At 32.7% G+C, this 21092-nt stretch overlaps 1 protein-coding gene across 1 annotated transcript; it reads right to left on the bottom strand.

Annotated features, from left to right (window-relative positions):
- Window positions 1-1513: 1513 nt before the first annotated feature.
- On the bottom strand, window positions 1514-16244 carry LOC128159866 (PR domain zinc finger protein 14-like). The gene is made up of 9 exons (XM_052823081.1): window positions 16036-16244; window positions 15336-15616; window positions 10109-10228; window positions 9451-9611; window positions 7095-7362; window positions 6323-6455; window positions 5039-5165; window positions 2420-2530; window positions 1514-1833 (listed from the first exon to the last, which is right to left on the bottom strand). The coding sequence occupies exons 1-9, from the start codon at window positions 16101-16103 to the stop codon at window positions 1672-1674; spliced, it is 1431 nt and encodes a 476-aa protein (XP_052679041.1). The 5' UTR covers window positions 16104-16244; the 3' UTR covers window positions 1514-1671.
- Between the last annotated feature and the right edge of the window lie 4848 nt (window positions 16245-21092).

Here is a 21092-nt window from a genome sequence, read left to right on the forward strand (position 1 = left end):
TCATCCACAGATACCTTTAGTATACATTCTTATTTATTGAAACTGAAACCACTAAACAACACTTGGGCCCAATGGGGAATTTAAAATAGAAACATGTAGAATTCTGTTTATAAATCTTTTTTCTCAAGAAATACAATGCTACTTTCTCTAGCATTTATCACCTTTTATAATTCATTTTGAATTTTTTTTATTGTTGATACACTGAGGTATAGGACAATAATATTGATGCATCTCAGATCCCCAAAAAGATGCTAGATTTGTAGGCTGATAAATTTTTATATATATTTTTTTTTTTACATTTCACGATGTTTTACAAAAGTGTGATGTATTAGAAATGAAAAGATACAAAAACTGTTGATCGGGTTGATCAGGTGACTGATGTGGCCTCTTGTTTGAGCATTCTGTAAGAGTGTGTTGTCTTAAATTTGTAATTTGTTATGCTTAAGGCATAGCCGTTTGTAACACAGATGCTTGAAAACAGGAGCGACCACCCACCCACCCCCTCTCCATCCCCACCAAAAGTATCTAGACCCCAAAGACTTTAATCATTTTTTTCTTTAAATTATCCTTTTATGACATCTGTAATTTAATGTATACAATCATTGGAAAAAACTACCTAAACAAACGTTCTGAGGATTCCAAAAATCATATCCCCTCTATATATAATACAAGGTTGCTAACTTCGTCTGCCTGCAGAGAGATACTGCCAATGAATATTTGTTGAAATGACTTCCGTTGGATGAAGATGGATGAATTCAAACCGTGAAACTTGTCGGCGACAATTGACCTTATTTACCAAATAAATGTATTATCATGGACATAAAATGCAGATATTCAGAGAAGGGATTTAACTGGCAACGACATGAAGTCACCGTTTATACTGTTAGATAAAGTAATAGCATATTTCAACAAATATTCATCGGCAGAACTTCTCCGCTGGCAGACGAAGTTAGCAACCCTGTTTTATTATGAATAGAGAGGGTATGATTTTGAGATATTGTTTTTCAAAGTGTTTGTTTAAAGTAACTGTGTGAATGATTGTATACATTAGAATAAACATGTCAAAGAAAGATAATTTAAAGAAAAAATGAGTGAAGTCCCGGGGGACTAGATACTTGAAAGTGTGGGGGGGGGGGGGGGTCGGTCCTGTCCTCAAGCACCTGTGATGATTTCTTTAAAAATTTCGATAAATTAATTTGTATATTATCATATGATTAATTTATTCTGTTTCTGTTTTGTTTAATTACTTATTTGTGCTGCCCCCCCCCCCCTCCCCAAGTATTTAGTAATCATTTAAGCTAAATGTTCATTTAAACCCAATTTTTAACTCCATGGTAAAATTATTTCATACTTTTGTACTTTCTTTTCTGTTTATGAATTGTTATAGCAAAATTCAAAAACAAGGTATGAATTGAAAGACTCAAAAATCAATTTGAACACCAGTTATATATATATATTGTTCAACTCATCCACATTAATCTACAACTATATAATATATACCAAGAACACAATATTGCAGTTAAGTTGTACTTTATTTTAAAACTGTATCAAACAAATATATAAAAACATTTTAAATATTGGGCAAAAAGACAAAACATTTTTAATATAAAACACACCAAATTCGCTATATTACATGACCATCACAGACGAAAAACATAAGCACTTGATGTTCTACGACATGGAATGAATATTCATATGCAGTTTGAGTTCGTATGCATTCGAAACGCACTTTCCACAGACGGAGCATGCGTAGACTTTGTCTTTAGAATGCGTTCTTCGAACATGGCTGTCGTGGGCTGCATGGGAAGCAAAAGCCTTTCCGCAATGTCTGCACTGAAAAACGTAGGATGCAATGTTATTGCATTGATATTGAATGTTATATGTTTCTTAAACTATTTAATGTTAATTGTTTTAAACACGTGCACTTTGCTTTTCATTTCACAAAATATATGATTCAGTATAATCAAAACAGTTCATAAGGTAACAGAAATTAATAGGACAGCTTATAATTATAGATCCTTTCTTTACAAAATAATATTTAAAATCTTCGACACATCATCCCATGAAAATTTGTAAGTAATATTGAAACAGTTCTCTCTCTCTCCCTCCCTCCCTCTCTCTCTCTCTCTCTCTCTCTCTCTCTCTCTCTCTCTCTCAGTACCTTAAAAGGCTTCTCGCCTGAATGCTCTCTCTCTCTCTCTCTCTCTCTCTCTCTCTCTCTCTCTCTCTCTCAGTACCTTAAAAGGCTTCTCGCCTGAATGCTCTCTCTCTCTCTCTCTCTCTCTCTCTCTCTCTCTCTCTCTCTCTCTCTCTCTCTCAGTACCTTAAAAGGCTTCTCGCCTGAATGCTCTCTCTCTCTCTCTCTCTCTCTCTCTCTCTCTCTCTCTCTCTCTCTCTCTCTCTCTCTCTCGCTCAGTACCTTAAAAGGCTTCTCGCCTGAATGCTGTCGAATGTGAGTACGAAGAATACTTGAAGCTGTGAATGCCTTGTTACAGTAGACACATTTATAAGGTCTCTCTCCACTGTGTACCTGTAGTGATGTATCAAATAATGAGAATTTTATAATAATGAATTTTAAATAAAGCAGTTATTTTTCTATTTTGTAAAAAAAAAATTGACCATGGCGATCATTATTATACATCATTTCTGTTGTTTTTAAAAAAAAAATTGAACCATGCATGCTTTTACAATAAAATTATTTTAAAATGTTGACACGGCAGTTTGGAAAACCTGCTGTACGATGTACGTTGATGTTACTTTTCAGAATGATAAATAAATGTTTATTCAAAGTGATGAACAATATTAAATTGGTAATTGTTAATAACTTTATGTATATCATTTTTGTATTCATTTTTAATGTCAATTTTTTATTTTATGGAGTTGGCCATGATTTATGTTTTGAAAAATGTAAATTCCTATTTTCCATATACTATAACTGTCTTTTTAAAACCGTTCGAAAAATTCGCTGTTTTTGAAAAAAATTGAATCGTATAAAAAAGGAGAACATTATTTCGTCTACTTGATATTCTGTTCATAAATCTTAGATCTAATGAAAATAAAACAGAATACGATTGTGTTAAAATGGTATAAAAGAATAAAAAAAATATGAAACTATTCTGTAAACAATTTATTTGTGTTCCTCAAATTATCTTTCTGAGGAATCTGTTTTTATAATCTTTAGATATACGATAAAGTTACGTTTCATAGGTATGATATTGCATAAAATATATTTTATGGTACAATTAAATATGAATGTAAATCATCGTTATAAATTACATAAAATGAATTAGAAAATGAATTGAATTGTTTAAATTTGTTTCATTGATACATAATACTTTCCAATATTGCACAATCATTATTATTATTATTATTATTAATATTACTATTGGCTAGATGACAATTTGGATAAAATTATATAATTAATAAGGCATAGCATATCATAATCTTCAATATTTCTCAGAATTTAATTATTTATTTAAAGATTTGCTTTCTTGTAAAGAATACACTAACTGTATATGCTATTTTAACAGTAATTGCCGTCTAAAAAAATCTTAAAAACATTTAAACAATTATCTGTCCTTTTTTATTCAGTTACATAATTAGAAAAGTGGTTGTTTTGGTAATGTGGTAATGTTATCTGGTTAAAACTACATAATTATGTCGAGTTTTCTTAATATAACTGCTAATTGTTATTTCTGATTTTTGAAAAATGCTTTTAAAAAGGGAAAAAATTACAGAGCGGGTGATAACAATAAATCATGAACAAATTGGGGTCCTTGGGTCCAATTTTTATAACAACGGATTATTAAAATCTTCTGTAAGGTGTTTCAATTTCTTAAATACGTTTTTGTTTTAAAAGGATTTGAAAAGGAAGCGGAAAAATGAATAGCGGAAGACGTGCTCGAGGCCTTACATTGGCAGAAAATACTCATTAATTTCAAAAGGAATTTTAAGTGGCGCTTAGCACGAAAGGAAACACTTAAAGTGTTAAAGAGAAGAACTCATTCATGCATTCTTTTTCCCCATTTTGCTTTTTCCTTAAACAAGAGACAATGTCTTCAGGTAGGTGACGAGAGGTTTGGTGAAATTTGAATTGCTCCCCGAAAATAAAAAGGTTCCCTTAACAATTTTTATTCAAATTAATTCACCTTATGAGAAGTTGAATTATGAACAGAAAATGTCACGAAAAAATGATAAAAATAACCTTGTTTTATCTTAAAAACGAAAATTACATCGCTAAAAATAAATGTGTTATTATGAATAGATAAAATATAAAATAATAAATTTCACGTTTCCTCTTTAAAACATTTTTTTTTACAAATCTAAAAAAAAGTGAAAATATTCAAAACTTGAATTGCGGAAATTTAATAGAAAAGATATTACATTATTTTATAATTGTGTAGATATGCATAATTATTGTGTTAATATATTTTTGTACTACAAAAGTACATTTATTTACTATACATGTAAATGCATTGTATATCTACGTCTTTGAATATGTTTCAACTGATTTTGACATTATAATAATATATCGGTTCATGGTTTGATAAATATACATGTTTTGGAAATGTTGAAGTACGTGTATGCGAAACGTATTTCTATCATATTATCATCGGCATTTATATATACAATGTATACCTCCTTTTCGTTTTTATTGATATTATATATTTCATATTGTTAATTGTAACATTTGTGCATATGTGATCCAACCCCATGCATGATTTAGGTCGTTACATCTTGGTTTTTTGGCGGTGGCAGCCGAGTGGTAACCCCGATATCATGACCGCGGCCAGTGGCGCCAAAAATATAGAGTCATGTTGTTCTTGGTGTCTTTGATATTGAATTTCTATATAAACCTCTTTTTCGTATTTATATTTGTTTTACTTTTCATACGCAGGTCTCATTTACGATATTTAATAACCAAATCAAAAAGTTCAAAAATTAATTGATGGATGGATTTTAATTTCCGGTTTATGATATTTTTTCCCTTCATAAATAAATTATGATTACTGATATAAATCGATAAAAAAAACCTTACCCTCATGTGCTTGTTCAGACTAGAGGACTGGCTGAAACTTTTCCCGCAGACGATACACTTGTGTGGCCTGTGCTTCTCGTGTACATGTAAAATATGAATTCTTAACCGATCCTTCTTTTCAAAAGACCTGAAAAAAAATTAATTTTATCAAAAGGAATACTAGATTAAAAAGTTTTTCTTCAAACTGTTGAATTATGCCATAACTGTTAATTTATTCGAAAGACAAATGAGTGATATATGTGTATAGACTTTTGACAAAAATAAGGGGCGTTCATAAATTGTACTCTTCTATTCCTATATAGTAGAACTTTCGTATCTACCATGTCGTCCTAAAAGAGGAAATATTTTTTAGGATTCGGGTTTTTTTTTACGTGTAATAGCGTAAGATTTAAAAATGCATTTCCGATTTTACTCTGCTGTTTTATCACAGGAATAAGGAAAAAGAACCAGTCTGAGACCAAAAAAAATAAATAAAAAATCCATGTACATTTATCTGGACGATCATCATTTTGATATGTACTTTGGATAGTGTTTCTATAAAGTACTAAAACACATTTCGTCATTGGATTTTACGTCTGAAAAGTGTAAGCATGATTATGAAAGATACTTCAAAAAAAAAAAAAATGAAATAAAGGTTTGAAAATTATTTCATGTATTTGTTTTTTTTTTATGCACCCCTGACAAAACTTTCAATTCTTAGTCTGCTCTTCAATAAAAAATTGTACGATATTCAGTAAAGTTCATCGACATGAGCTCAAAAGCTACTAGACTAATAGGAATATAACCTGGTTTGGGGTATTTTCGACTTATTAATATAACCGAGAAACGATTAATCGGTTTATGAAAAGCTAAGCTATAATTTTAAAATATGTATTTTGTACATGTAAAGCCATCTACCATCGTTGTTATACACTAATACTTAAAATCTAGCTATGTAGTCTCGTCAAACTTTATTCAGATTGTTCAACTATATATACGAAAAATGCTAATCCTACATTTTTGAAACAGTAAGTATTGTGTATTCAAACCAGATTTAGCATGCATTGCTGTGCTTTTACGATTGGATAAAATGTCATCTAATATATTCAACACTTTCCACGGATTTTTACAAACTGCATAAACTAATAAAATAATGTATGCAAATCTTGTTTATTCTCCGTTTATGAAAATTAACCGAATATTATTATTGCTGAAAATACAGAAATTAAATTGGATTTGTTTTAACACCTTGTTTTGAAACGTTTAAAAAGATTTGCATTTAAAGTGGTCTATAACTCCACGCACCTGCTACAGAGATGGCAGGGGAACTTTCGGTCCCCTTGGTCCACACAGCGCGTGTATTTCAGGTGCTTGTCCCTATAGTACTTGTAGGCAAACACCTTGCCACACCTTTCACATTGGTAACCCTCCCCCGTGGCTGTTGAAAGAAAAAAGAAAATCAACCTCATAACTTAAAAAATGTGATATAATTTATATCATGATGTTGATAAGAAGCACTGTAACATGTATTTGCGTTTGTGATCCGAACAGGCAGTATAATACCATATCCCGAAACGGTTTTTTTAAAATATGTTTTATTCAAATTTGAAGCATTTTAAATGTCGTTTTACAGAGACTACGGGTATTCTACCGAAAATATTTCATTGATCGTCAATAAACGGGTAAAATCAGAGCTTAAAAACTGGTATCCGTCATATTCCATTAAAAAATGCCAGTTGAAAGCAGCTCTTTTCACCGCCTTTATCTACATGTGAAAAATACGCCCAGGTATACACCATACATGTTTAAAGCCAAGCTGCATGTATTACATGTAATATGAAACAGCGTTAAAAGATTTCACATCTCTATTTTTAGAAGTATGTAGGCTCCATTCATTTACCACATCTTAAAATTCACAATGTTTGACATTGTGTCTCAGGAGCTCATAGTATTGTATAAGAAATCGATCGACAGACTGATATCATGGTAGAGGCAATTTTACTTTATTAAGGAATATAATCTTTAATTTTTCTCCATTGAGTTGATATATTACACATCAAATGCAATTTAATCTTACACTCAGACTCTTCCTGCGCCCCGCCGTCCGCCATGTCTTTTAGAGACACTGGCACTCCCATAAACTGTAGGTAGCAGTCACCGTACCAGACGAGGAGTTCCGTGCCATTCGGAATATCTTTGCAGACTTCGTAGTAGATGTCTCCCTCGATCTGCACGGCTATCATGTTCTGTTCTTGGGCATACCTGGCACAATTCACGAAGGACATCCACCCGCCAGTAGTACCACGGCCATCGATGAAATGGCTGAGTTTTCCTTCTTCAAATATCTTTGTGAAAAAATTGAATGATATTTTCAATCTACATGTATTTGAAATCATGCTTGTTGTATCTTAAGGGGGTGCATGGTCTGGCCATTTTTTAGACATCATTACATGTCATCTCATTTTGAACTTTGTATACAAATAGAGAAAAAATATTCAAATTTCAAATGTAAAATGTTTTGAATTTTTCTTCAATAAATAATAAACCAATCTCAACTTGCCGAAAGTTGTTTCCCTTTGCATGATAAATCGAAAGGACAGAAGGGAAGAAACTATTTGTCCCCTTCTTTATGTAACCAAATATTTGGATGACCTGTGATGAAATCTTTTTGAATTCAACTAATTCCTTCCATGCGTTGGTTGCCCAATCCTGTGGCAATCAAAATTCACAAGTTGACGGAAACGGATTTTATGTCAAACTTCTAAACTATAAATGCTTTTTGAAGAAATCGATGGAATTTCCCCAAAGATGGGGACCATGGGACATAACTTTTGTAATGTGTGGATTGATCTATTGGTTTCATGGCTGATATAATATCTAGACCTTTATGGTTGATAATCAATTTGTTGACCATTCAGCACCCTTAAAATAATTGACGTAACACTAGTAAATAAATCTATTTGTGATAAAGATAATATCATGAGTGTAATTGTTAACTCATTTCACCATACCAGACGAATCACCTAAATTAATGTGAATAATTGTACACTGTAGTAAAATACACGGAACTTAAAACGATTTATAAAAGACTGTGTTGTAGGATTTCGAAGATGGATTTGTTTAGCGTACAAAATGATGTACATGTGAAGTGTGCAGTAAGAGACAATAATTATATGACTGAGGAATGTTGAAAGAGTAAAGGGAATGTGCTTCATCATTAAACATGCCAGGATGTTTTGTAAAACAGAAGAAAAAATGTTGAGTTTGGAGAAAGAAGATTAATCTAAACACAAATAAAACCGCACATGAAGAGATCAACGGACAGATAGTAGGGGGCAATTTAAGGAGCTGTATTTGCTGACGGATTATTATCGTCCTTAATGGTAAACACGACCTGTTAGACTCAATTGCACGACTGTCTATAAATGTCTCTTTAACCACTTGAAAATTTGCAATCGGGCTCGTGATTACTTCAAGTCAAACACCGAAAACAAACATCCCGACCCCAATCCAAATAACGAGTTGTCACCGAAACAATTCGCGGATAAATGGTGTGTGCAGTATCGAATTATGCTATTTATTTTGACAATTCCCTACTTAGTTACACTTAATTCAAGCTCTTGAGATGTGCTTACGATTGGCAGTATTTAGAGTCGCTGGAAGAATGAACTTCTAGTGCTCCATAGTGAAAAACAAATAGGGAAATAGATTAAAGCAAACAATCCGCGAAAATAGCTGGTTTCCATCAAGTACTTGTGCAATATAGACAGATTTGTCAACACAGCAGGTGTTGTAAGTTACATGCGCTAGGACGTCGGGTTTCTTGAATTTCAAAAAATGGCAAACAAAACGAGCGATATACCCCCCTTCTATTCTTCCCCTGTTCAAATCTAGATATCGTATTTCATGGTTCTTTAGACCAATGATCTAACAAAAAATAAAGACTTTGTCACGTAAAAGAGACAGTAGTCATAGTAAGAAAATTACAGGGAAGCAGACACTTGTAGTAACTCAATTTCGAAAGACGTTTTATACCCCCAGGATATAAAAATTCGGGGGCAAAATGTCTGTCCCTTTGTCTGCCAAAATTCTTAAATCTTATGAAACGTATACTTGTAATGGGTTAATAAGTTCGGCACGCATTTTCTTATTGTTAACGCATTTTCAAATATTCAGTTATCTTAGACGAAGTTCGGGGGGGGGGGGGGGGGTATAGAATTTTGCGTTTAACAAAAACGTAATTTGTTTTCTTTTCATTTTTATATCTATACTGATTTTAAAGGAAATGATTCTTCGTTAGCAAATTACTCATTTCGAGTCGAAAATTTGTCCTACTGGAAGAAATTTAAAACAAACGAAAAGTAAAGCACTAATTGTGTTATAATTGCATTGTTTATGTGTTAAAGTAGTCTATAATATTATATTGATTTTACCTCCCACATAAAAGAGTTGTCGTCGTTAGTTTTAATTTCGCTCGTATTGACGACTTTTCCTTTGAACGGGCCAAATCGAGTCCCTCGGCTCAGAACGGTTTTTGCACAGAACACTCCGTAATGGTGGACTCCAGCATACGCAGTTTGTATCAACACCAAACCTGTAAATATATAGATCTCAGGTATACAGCAATAGGACTCAACATTCATTGTACCTGCTTCTCAATTACAAACCTTAAAGAAGGCTTGGGGTCAACATTAAGATTACAAATACGGTATCTTTGGTCATAATATTAAATTAAATAGATAAATATCTGAATTTACTTTGGCTTAAAATTTTAATATTTTGCTTTTTTCTATTCATACACAGTACATGTACATGTACTTGTACAAATCTCTTCGTCTCAATAAAATTAATATTAATTAAAAGAAAAGGGTCGCAACGACCATCCCACCCGCTTTTCAAGCATATGCATTAAAACAATATCATTATGTCATACGATCTTAATTGCATAAAGTTTAAAAAAAATCATTTCAGATTGAACACATTAAATTTTCAATAAATTTCTATTCTGTGCTTTAAAGGTGTTCAACTTCGCTAATTTATTTGTATCAATATATAAGTATTGATTACGATTTGGGTATTGGCTATATTTACCCTCGGGAATTCCCAGGCCGCTGACGTCGATGACTTTATTGGATGGCTGGGGTGTTCCTTTATCACTCGGTGCTTTCTTGTCTGGAGAAAATCCCTCCCGGGATAATATTTTATCAATTCCTGTAACAAAAAAAAAATAAAAATACAGAAATCCAGATTTGAATTTTTATTCATTACATAATCAGTAATACAAATACATGTATATGAAGAAGCTACATCAAGTTACATATACCTTGCCGCTTTCCTTAGTTTTATTTATTAATTTTTTTTTTATTTTTTTTATTTTTTTTTTTTGTAAAATGTAATATCTTAAAGCTAAATCTGAGGTTGTATGTTTTGTTTTGTTTTTTATCACAAAATATAAATTCAGAAGCAACTGAAAATAATACACATTTCTATTAATAAGACGTGTTTTCAACAAAATGTTTGTTATCAGACGCAAAATGAGGATTTATTTTCCGCAAATGTATATCATATCTCGCCACCTGGTATTATCATTAAATATGATTCTATTAATTTTTCGCTTAGATGATGAATGCGTAATTAAACAAATGAAAATTTCTATTGATCAAACTTAGAAATAAATAATTAGACGTAGAAAAGTTCGTGTATACTTATTTTTTCAGTCTTTGTAGTGTTACAAAAGCGGTGTCAATGAATTATTTTTAGTTTACGCGAGAGATAGAACAGATGGTCAAAATGGATTATGAGAAGGAAGGTTAGGTGACAGAACGCCCACAAAATTTATTTTCTCTATTCCAAAGCTTGATATCGGTCAAATGATGTGTAAAACCACAACCGAGGACAATGTTTAGATAACCATAATTAGTAAAAGGAGTGAAACGATGGAGAAATGGAGAGAGAGAGAGAGAGAGAGAGAGATTAACGGAGGGGGTAGACAATGTTACATAAAAAACATGTTTTTGAATAAGATTCTTCAAAAGAAAATGTATATATCAAACCCCAAATGATGTTAAGAATATCACGCTGTTTTTTTTTTTGTTTTGAGAGGGAGAGAGAGAATGAGAGAGAGAGAGAGATGTGGTACAATGGCTTTGGTGTTCGGACAATATTTATACTTGAAGATGTCTTGATACTAGCTAGTACCTCCTGATTAACTTAACATTAAGTTAGCGGGACTCTCTAGCGGTGATTGTCATTTGCATGAAATCCAATTTTTGTTAAAATTATGATTAAATCTTGTCTTTAGGGAGGGCGGTATCTCTCCTGGATGTCGGAATGTTTGAACTTTTGGGAAGTTACGAAGTGATCTTCCATATTAATAGGATATCGTAAATTAAATCTCGTCGCTCTTCAGAATAGAAGATAGAAAATGATCAAATTCGCCGAAGACGCGCATGTGCTAAATTTCGCCGCTTGCGCCCTCTTGAGTGTCCACTTTTGCATCTTTATTTGGACAAGTGTAAACACGAGGCGCGTAGAATATTCGAGTTAGGGCCACGGGGGAGGGAAATTGATTTCGTAATGAACTCTCGCGAGAGTTTGTCGTGCGATTGCTGTCTGATTAGCAAACTCGTTTGATTTAATTCGATATTATAACAAGACTTTAGTTCTAACGTATATAAAAACGGCATCATTCTCTAGCCATTCTTCTGTCTTTTTTTTTACTCTGCATATTTTATTTCTGTCTTTTAATCAATTTCGATTCTTTAAAGTTTTCAAAAAATCTGCTAACCATTGGTACTAGGTTAATACAGGTTAATGATTCATTGCGGAGGAATTTAAATATATTGTAATGAGGGATAATGCACAATATAATCAAATGAAAACAGAAAGGGGCTACTTCATATTCAAACGTTAACAGTATTTTAAATCATATATGTATACTTCGGGCATACTAAATAAAAAGTTTTGACGAATGTCATCTGTAGTTTGTTGATTTAATCTTAATTAATAAGCATCACATTAAAAGTAATCTACAAAACTGAAAACACAATCCCCAATAATCTATCTTTCAGGGGGTCGAACTTTAATAAGAAAAAAACATGTCAACGTCTAAATCTTACAATAGCAGAATCGGCGTTCAGCGGAGTCTTAATGGAATGAAACCAAATGCGCAGTTCAAATATTGCCACATCGAAAATGAAATCAAAACACGGCATTCAAAGCCACGCGTCCTTTGGCAAAACATTTTTGCGATTACATTGCGGAAAATGCGAAAGCGATGTGTCTCGCTCTGCCGTTAATCCCCCGTTGTAAAAACACTGACTGTTTTAATTGGAATGTGTTAAAAATTTAGGTAAGGGTCTAATCTTTTCAAAAACGAGCGGTCAAACCCATCATAGATCACTATTTTATCCAATCATGATGCATTGTGACCGCGGTCTTAATCCAATCATGAATCTTAACCACCGGGTATTGTTATTTTACGGAATTAACCTGTAAAAATAACAAAACGAACAAGACTCAAAAAGGTTAGTAAATGGTAATAAACTTAAAGCAGATAATCCAGAGAGTAATTGATTATTTCTTTTCAGAAGAAATCTTTAATAATCCGGCTTAGTTAAATTACAAGTTAATCATATAACCTTTCTTGTAGACTAGGGGAAATATGTCACCCCTCAACAAATACCGAGCCATTGACAGGGTATAGTGTTTGCTTTCGGGACTCTATTGTCTGCCCATTGTTAGCATGTTGTTCCACGATGAATAATTCGCTTGGAATTATAGAGCATTTAGATCCTTGTTTTTCGAAAATGTTTTTTCACGAATTTTGAAGCTTCTACCGATTTTTAATATTTGAATCCTAGCATTAATTGTTTTATTCAAATTTATCATGTATGGATCGGAAATTGTAAAATTATTTAATTGGGGGGGGGGGGGGGGGGGGTTATTACGGAAAAAAATTTAGGCAATTATATTTATAAATATAGTTTAGATATATAGCAATTCCTTGTTTTTTTCTGTATTTTAAGGGTGAAGTTGGAATTGATTCAAAATTCCAAGTGTGAATTTTAAAAAAAGAATCTTTATTTTTATTAATCTTTATTATTTATAATCTTTATTTAAATGCGTTGGCTGTAAAACAGCATATAGAAAAAATACACTGTATAATTTGGGCAAACATTTTAATTTCATATTAGATTCAAACACTGCCAAAAATAAAAAAAAAATTATACAGATTCATCAATTATGATTTAATATACAGTATCTTCCCCCAATGAAGTACATGTACATGTACTTGCATAAACTAATAGGATTAAAAAATGCTTGGCGAACATCTGTTCAATTTTTTTCCCAAGCCAACAAACATTGCAACCAATACATGCAAGTTTACTGTATGGTTCGAGGATATTATCTATAGCAATTTAATTCTAATATTTGAACCGATTGTTCCTTCAACAGATTATGCAGTAAATCTGCATGTAAAAAAAATAATCTTAAAGCTTCTTTCAAAATTTAAATTTTCACATCCTTTTTCAGGAATAATAAAAAAAAAAAACGACCAGACACCATTTCTGCGAGAAATAGATACTGCGTTTTCCCACGGAAAACGGGTAGGATTTTAAGTGAAATTAGCCGATAAAGATGTCAATGTTTTCTTACCAAACATTTCGAATACACTATCGACGCATATCAGCTGTCTAAGTATTGTTGGGACACACGGTGAATCTGCCTCAGGGAGACCTCCTTTGCCCAATGTTATTTATTGCATCTTTTGGGATCTCGACTCTTTTTCGTTTCTCACGAATCGTACATTTTTTTTCTTTTTTGAATAAAAGGAGAGGGGGTGTACGCACAATCACTAATACACATACTCTCACTATAAAAACCGAGATACATATTTATGATTTTATTTGAAAAAAATCTCTCTTGAAACAAAAGGAGGGGGGGGTGATCTGCAATAAAGGGAATAGGTATTTTTATTAATCGTAAAACTATTTACTTTTATTGAATGATTACTTTATAATTTGAGTATACACCGCAGGGGTTTTTAAGCAGACCGTTGATACACGAATTTGAAGTTCATAGTCAACAAGCTTTCCGACGAGATGTATTTTAAAACATTTCCCCTGTCAACTCATGTTTACAATTGCGTATTTGAAAATTGATATCTTCTCTAATTTTTTCCGTCTCTGATAAAAAAAAAATCTCTAAAATACTTGATTGTTGCATGATTTATGATTAAAAAATATGTGCTGTTTGATCATGTAGCCAATGGCATTTGGAAATTGGGAAAAATTTTTTTTAAAACAATGACAAGTTATTAAGATTATTAAGTTAAGCGTATGCATATATAGTAAAAAAAAAATGAGAATATTTTTCTAATAAAGTTTACAATTGAAAATTTGCCCTACTTTTTTCAGAAACAGTGATTCTTTAAGATACCGCAATTGACATTTTTTTTTTAAATTCTTTAGCGCTTTCTGTTTGCTCTAATTTTTAATTATGTGCATTCATCTGCAATCTTTAGCATATGAACAGAGATAAATAAATTATGATTTATTCATCAATTAACTGTTTTGTCAGCAATGCACACTGCAATGATTTTAATCAGATAAAGTTCATTGAGCTGTTTGTTACAATTTATGTATGGAAAAATATATATATTTTAGAATATTTTCTTTTATTCATGAAAAAATATGTAATATACAAATAAACTTCATAAGAATTCTCGATATCTTTATAATTAAACGATATTGAATGCTAGTACATGTATACAAAACACAACATCTTTTCAGATTTTTTTTACGTAAAAAATAATTGCCGTTTCAATTATACGCATGCGTTCTTTCGCGAACAAATACGTTTCTTTTGAAACTGTTTTTAACAAACCTAAGGTTAAATTTTGACATATCCATGTATTTGACATATAAACATGTATTTACAAAAAACATAGGAAATACTCAAATATTGTTACAACAAACTAATAGAAACCCCAAGTTAATGTTCCATTCTCTCTCTCTCTCTCTCTCCCTCTCTCTCTCCCTCTCTCTCTCTCTCTCTCTCTCTCTCTCTCTCTCTCTCTCTCTCTCTCTCTCTCTCTCTCTCTCTCTCTCCATTTATCTTTATCATATTAATATAAAAAGCGGAACTTTTTTTTAAAAGTTAGAATAGAAATGCAGAGACGAGTGTAGCTTGCACGCCGTTTCAGAACCTGTTTCTAATCCTTCTATATATCACAGACAACAAAATTTAACACATCAAAATAAAAATAAAATTGAATCAGAAGTTAGTGAATATGAAATTGTATATCTATGCTTACCATGAGAAAGGTCCCCAATTCTTAAATTTGAAATAGCATGTCCGTTGCATCTCTTATCCCGATTCTTGGTATAACCATACAGAACACTGTCCACGTCCGCTTGAGAAAAATTGAAGGTCGGAACCCCCACTGGTGGCGCCATTCGATTGGGGTACGGGGGAGTGATCAATGGGGAAGGGGCTGTCGACGCAGGGACCGGCGGGTGATGCTGTGGGCCAAGAAACATGGGCGCCGAGAAAGGGAATCCATGTCCACCTACCGTGAACCTCTCTACGGGGATTCTGTAAATTAAAGAAAAAATTAAAACATAATTAAACAAAGCTAAATAATAAAGATGTTTAATAAAATGACCTTTCATCGTATTTCTTATGCATTTAGGCAATACACCTTTTTTAACCAAATAATTTTTGCAAAGTTCTGTATAAGATTAGATAAAATGCATATATCTCTCTCAATCTTCCATCTTTCCCTCTCTTCCCATCTCTCTCTCTCTTTTTTCTCTCTCTCACACAATTCAACAAAGTATCATATTTTGAGGGAACTTCTAATTTTCATTTTCTTCAAATTTTCATAGGAAACCTTAATAATTAATTCATAATTTCTTTTTCTTTTCTTTTTTTTTTTTTTTTTTTTTTGCTTATTACAAATTATTTTAAAAATCATATTTTGAGTCAAATAATACCTTTTTGAATTAACTTACCCATGGAAATGAGCATTCGCGAACCTTTGGGCGAAAAACGGAAACAAACTTTGCCGAATCTGGTCCATACCTAACTTCGCTGTCCCTCTCTCTTAGTACCCCTCACAATACAAATACTAATACATGTCTCGCTCTCGTAATTTTATTCCTAATCGACGTTTCTACGAGCCTGCGCAAATACCAGGAAAAAAAAAGAGAGAGAGACATTCCGAAATCCAAGACGTTTACTTACAAATCTTGCTTCGGGTGCGGATTAAGTGACAAGTTAGTTCAAATTAGGGCACATGAACATATGAAAAACAAATAAAGGGGCGGGTTAGGAGATCGCAGGCCTTTTGTTGGGGCGGTGCATATTGTAACGCGTTAGTGCTCAAAGTCAACACATCCTATTGGGACCATTGTACCGTTAGACAAAGGGACTGAGGCGTCTCCATCTTAAGAAAGCTGTCAGGGGTAGAGCAAGAGGGTGCGTGACTGGGGAGATAAAGCGCGATAATTAGATACCGTAATAATTGTAGGAATTTCGCATTCCAAATATGGAAGTACAAACATTGCGCATTATTTTGATAAAGAGTTTAATTTGACGGGTATTCTAAACAGCGGCTCAGTCTAATCAAAGTTGTTTGTATATATATCATCAGGCCTCAGGATCATAAAGTATTTTTGGACTGAGACTAGATTTCAATCATTCGTAAAATTAAAATATCAGTGGGTACAAAGTTTGACTAAAGCCTTAGAATGTTTGATGATCCTGTGGCCAAGTTTTTATTGTCTTCGTTTGCCACTGTTTTAAAAGAAAAGATACATTAATTTTGAGATTATGTCGATTTTTAGAAGAAAAAAAATAATCTTTAAAAAAAAAAAGACTTTCAAATGTATTTCGTCCCCCCCCCCCCCCCCTCATCGTCGGTGTTTAAACAGGCACGTACAATGTAGCATCGTTTTTTTAGTTTTTTTTTTTTTTTTTGGGGGGGGGGGGAGGGGCAAACTTATTTGAAAAAAAAAACAAACAAAAATCTCTACAAAATTTAATGTTGGGGGAGGGAGGGGTAGTGAGTACAGAAGCTTAAAATAACGGGGAATATCTGCCGTGAGAAAAAGTGTTTGGGCACACACACCCTCCCCATGCTACGTAAAGCGTGGCGCAATATTTGTTAGAGCGTCTGCCTTTGGTCTGCAAGTCAAGGTGTTTTTGGGACATTTTGTCATTGTAATCTTAAAATCTTAAAAATGCGATTCTGTTTACCAAAAAAAGTGTTTAACTTTAATTACATTTTACAAATGATAAATTAAACTCTCGTTCTCAATGAAATCTAAAAGTGCCTTATAAAACCCATAATCAATATATTTGTTAATTTTGATCATTATAATTTATAGCAATAATTTGAAGAAAAAATACAAAAAAAAAATTATTAAATAAAAATAAAAACATAAACAACCCAATGAAATACAGTAACATAATGATAATTTTTGGAATTTGTTTAACATTTTCTATATATTTTATTCATTCAATACATTTGCAATATAACATTCTAATTTGTTTTACAATTATATTATAGCATTAGCATTGTCAAAATCTTATTCAAAGTAGTGATAAAAACTAATGACAATATACTGTTTGTTAATTCTATTTTGGGAATTCATAATTTTGAGTTTTTAATTAGAGGATTAAAACATTCAAGGTCTCAGTGATCTACTTCAAAGAATCGTTTTGTCAATCACATAACATATTTTTATCGAAACAACTTTGACGGCGATTTCAAATCTTTGATGAGCAGACAATGAGTTATTTATCAGAGAAGTTAATTAATAAACTGACGAAGTTAATAAAGTGATGTTATAATTCAATTTCAATGCGATTGTCTTGCAATGTTTTTAATTCAATGAAATAAATCAAAAATTTATACAATCTTATGGATATTTTGAAGACGCCGATTCCATGACATTGACGAAATATAGATATGCAGACAATGGCATCTTTCTATATCAGTAACTGTCCGATTTTAATTAGCCTGTATACATTGCGTAATTCACTTAAGACAACAATTGAATTAAAAAAAGAATTAAGAAAAAGATATACTAGAGTAGTACTAGAAATAAATGTGTCTTGTTTGTCATATGTTTAGACATTTTACGAAAAATCTCTTTTGTTGATCCTTGCTTTCAACAAATTGAACTAAAATGCTTTAAATTCTTTTTAATTTATTTTTATTTTAGGCCCAAATGAATATGCTTGAATTAATAGGAATGCCAAAAAACTAAAACTAAAAAAAAAATAGAACGAATTTTTTAGACAGAAAATAGTTTCATCGCGGAGAGAAAGAAAGAAAAAAACAGAAAGAACGAATCAGAAGGAAAGAATTATAACAGAAGGAAAGAATGAAAGAAATGACAAAAAATTTACCTAAGGGCATTACAGGTCATTCCGGCAATGAAGACCCACAAGGTCGGAATGACAGTGATTTAAACAGATTTGATTTTTTTTAAAACAGAATTTAAAACTAGGTTATTTAGTTGTCTTAAAACACCGCCAACAAAGGCAAGGGTTACTACTCAACGTGACTCATATCAAAATATTAGTAAATAAACTAGAATATCTACCGGCTTAGTACCCTAATATTTTTCTACATAGAATACCTACAGAGATTGTTGATCTTGGGTTTAAAAACTCTAAATAACTACACAAATGTACTTCAAACGGTTCTCTCGGCCCGCCGAGCATTCCGAAGATTTACGGAGTATGGTTCTGACTATTACCACATCGGCGCTAATAAGTCAATGGTTAGGCCACTAATATTTCGCGTGGTGTTTGGGGGATAGTCCTTATTCAAGGTCAATGTGTTTATGTAATTCTGAGTCAATACATAAAATTACCGCATCCGATAACGCAATTCAACCATGATAATTTTTTAATGGTTTATAAGATCAAAAGAAATTTTTAGAATAAGGGATATTTTTTTTTTTGCCTGTGCGGTTATGTATTATTTTTTTAACTCTTTAAAATCACCACAGCTGTGCCTTTAATGAGCATGGATGCATGGATGAATAATTAAGAATTAGTAATGCGTGTATCAAATCTATTGATGCGGAAGTGTCAGTCTTACAGTGCAATGTTAAATGCAGAGAATGGGAAGAGGAAAATATAATTTAAGGAACCTTGAAAGTCTACATGTCATACATTGTACATCAACCAAATTCAGAATATTGGATTTTTTTGCCATAAATAATAAAAAAACAAACATTTTCCTATTACTTATTCCGAGTTCTTCATGCAATGTAAGGAGATACATTTAAATAGAATCATGTAATTTTTTTTGCAATAATTTGTTTTTTTTCTCTTTCTCTTTTAATATAAGATTTTCTTCATAATATATATTTTCTCTTTCAATATATATGTATATTGTGTAAAAAATTCCTCATTAAAAACCTGAAAAATACATGCGTAGATCAGAAAGGGGAGGGGGTCGGCACCCCTTGAAAATTTTAATAACAAATCAATTTCAAATCAAATTACCGATTATACGCCTCGACACCCCTTCCAACCCCCAGCAGACAAAATATCCCTTGCGCACCCCTTCACGAAAAAAAACCCCACCATTCTTAATTCCGACATGACCTTCGATTAGAAAACTGCATAATTAGTAACGATGTGGAAAAGAATTTTATTAATACTCGGGCACTCGGCACACTTCGGTCGATTTGTACCACATAATCGGAATCAGTCGTGATTTTCCGCATCATTGCCGTCTGTTCATGCGAAGTCCGTACGTGGTGTCATTTGAGCTACGTGTATAAAGTTTCGACAAATAGTGAAATAATCCACGCACATTAACCCTCAGAAATATATACCGGTAAATGTAGACAACATTGAACAATGCGTTAGAAGGTGGATTTTGAAAAAAAGCTAATGGAATGCGTATTATATTTACATGTATTTGCAGACGATGATTTGACAGTTTTGTTCATACCACATTCAGATTTGAGAGGGAAAAATGGAAACAATTCTTTTTACATTTATTATTTTAATAAATATGTAGATCTAAAATTCGGACTACACATGGTTTGAACATATTTTATTGTATATATGATATACACTGGGTTTGAACACAAGTTCCCAAAATTTACTGTCTTTTTTTATATAGTGGTTCTCACCCGAATACAAATACTTTACAATTGTCATAAAACTTCATATATCTATAGAATTAGAAAGGTATAGAAAAAACCCCGAAAACAAAATATAAAACTTATGTAAATTTGCGAGAAATGCATGGTTATTTCCAATCTATAATTTCTAAATCGTGTTCAAACAAAAAGTGTTATTCATCTTTCTTTCCACACACACTGTACAGGTACGTAGCATGGGGGGGGGGGGGGGGGCAAGTCCACACTTTTCTGCGCAGCAAAGATTTTTCTTAAATTTACATACAAAAAATTGAATGAACATGGAGTCCCCCCCCCCCCCCCCCCCATGTAAAAAATTGAATTGAAAATAAGGAAATGAACAGTGAAATTGAAGTTAAAGGAATACTTGCTGCCCCCCCCCCCTCCCAACGGATTAGGATTTTCAGGAACCCCCCCCCCCCCCCCCCCCCATGGATTAGGATTTTCAGGATCCCCCCCCCCCCCCCATGGATTAGGATTTTCAGGATTTTTGAAAGTAACGTTTTTTATTTTGCTTTTCGAGATTTTTTGGATGAGTCTGCCCCCCCCCCCCCCCCCCTTTAAAAAACGATGCTACGTGCCTGTACTGTAAACAGAATTACACACATATTATTTAAATCAAACCTTGAAAATGAGCTTAATCGTGACCATGCCCCTTTAATATCAAGCTGTATACATGTTGTTGTATTTTATTTTGATCAGATGCCACTCTTGCATACATGAGGCAAGAACAGTAACTCTTGCATGCGTTTTGTAAAAAAAATCATCACTCGGCCTATTCCGTCAAGTACTCTTCTCAACTTGACGGAAAAGACCGAATGATGCTCCGATTTGCGTCTCGTTCTGAAAAGGATTATAATGCAATTAAAAATTGTTCATAAGTCGATCGGCTCCCT

Source organism: Crassostrea angulata, chromosome 8 (assembly GCF_025612915.1).
Source record: "Crassostrea angulata isolate pt1a10 chromosome 8, ASM2561291v2, whole genome shotgun sequence".
NCBI lineage: Eukaryota > Metazoa > Mollusca > Bivalvia > Ostreida > Ostreidae > Magallana > Magallana angulata.

Coding starts and splice junctions, on each gene's coding strand:
- LOC128159866 (XM_052823081.1), bottom strand. CDS start 16,103: ATGGACCAGATTCGGCAAAGTTTGTTTCCGTTTTTCGCCCAAAGGTTC. Junction 15,617..16,035: donor GCGAATGCTCATTTCCATGG/GTAAGTTAATTC, acceptor TTTAATTTACAG/AATCCCCGTAGAGAGGTTCA. Junction 10,229..15,335: donor AATTGGGGACCTTTCTCATG/GTAAGCATAGAT, acceptor TTTTTGTTACAG/GAATTGATAAAATATTATCC.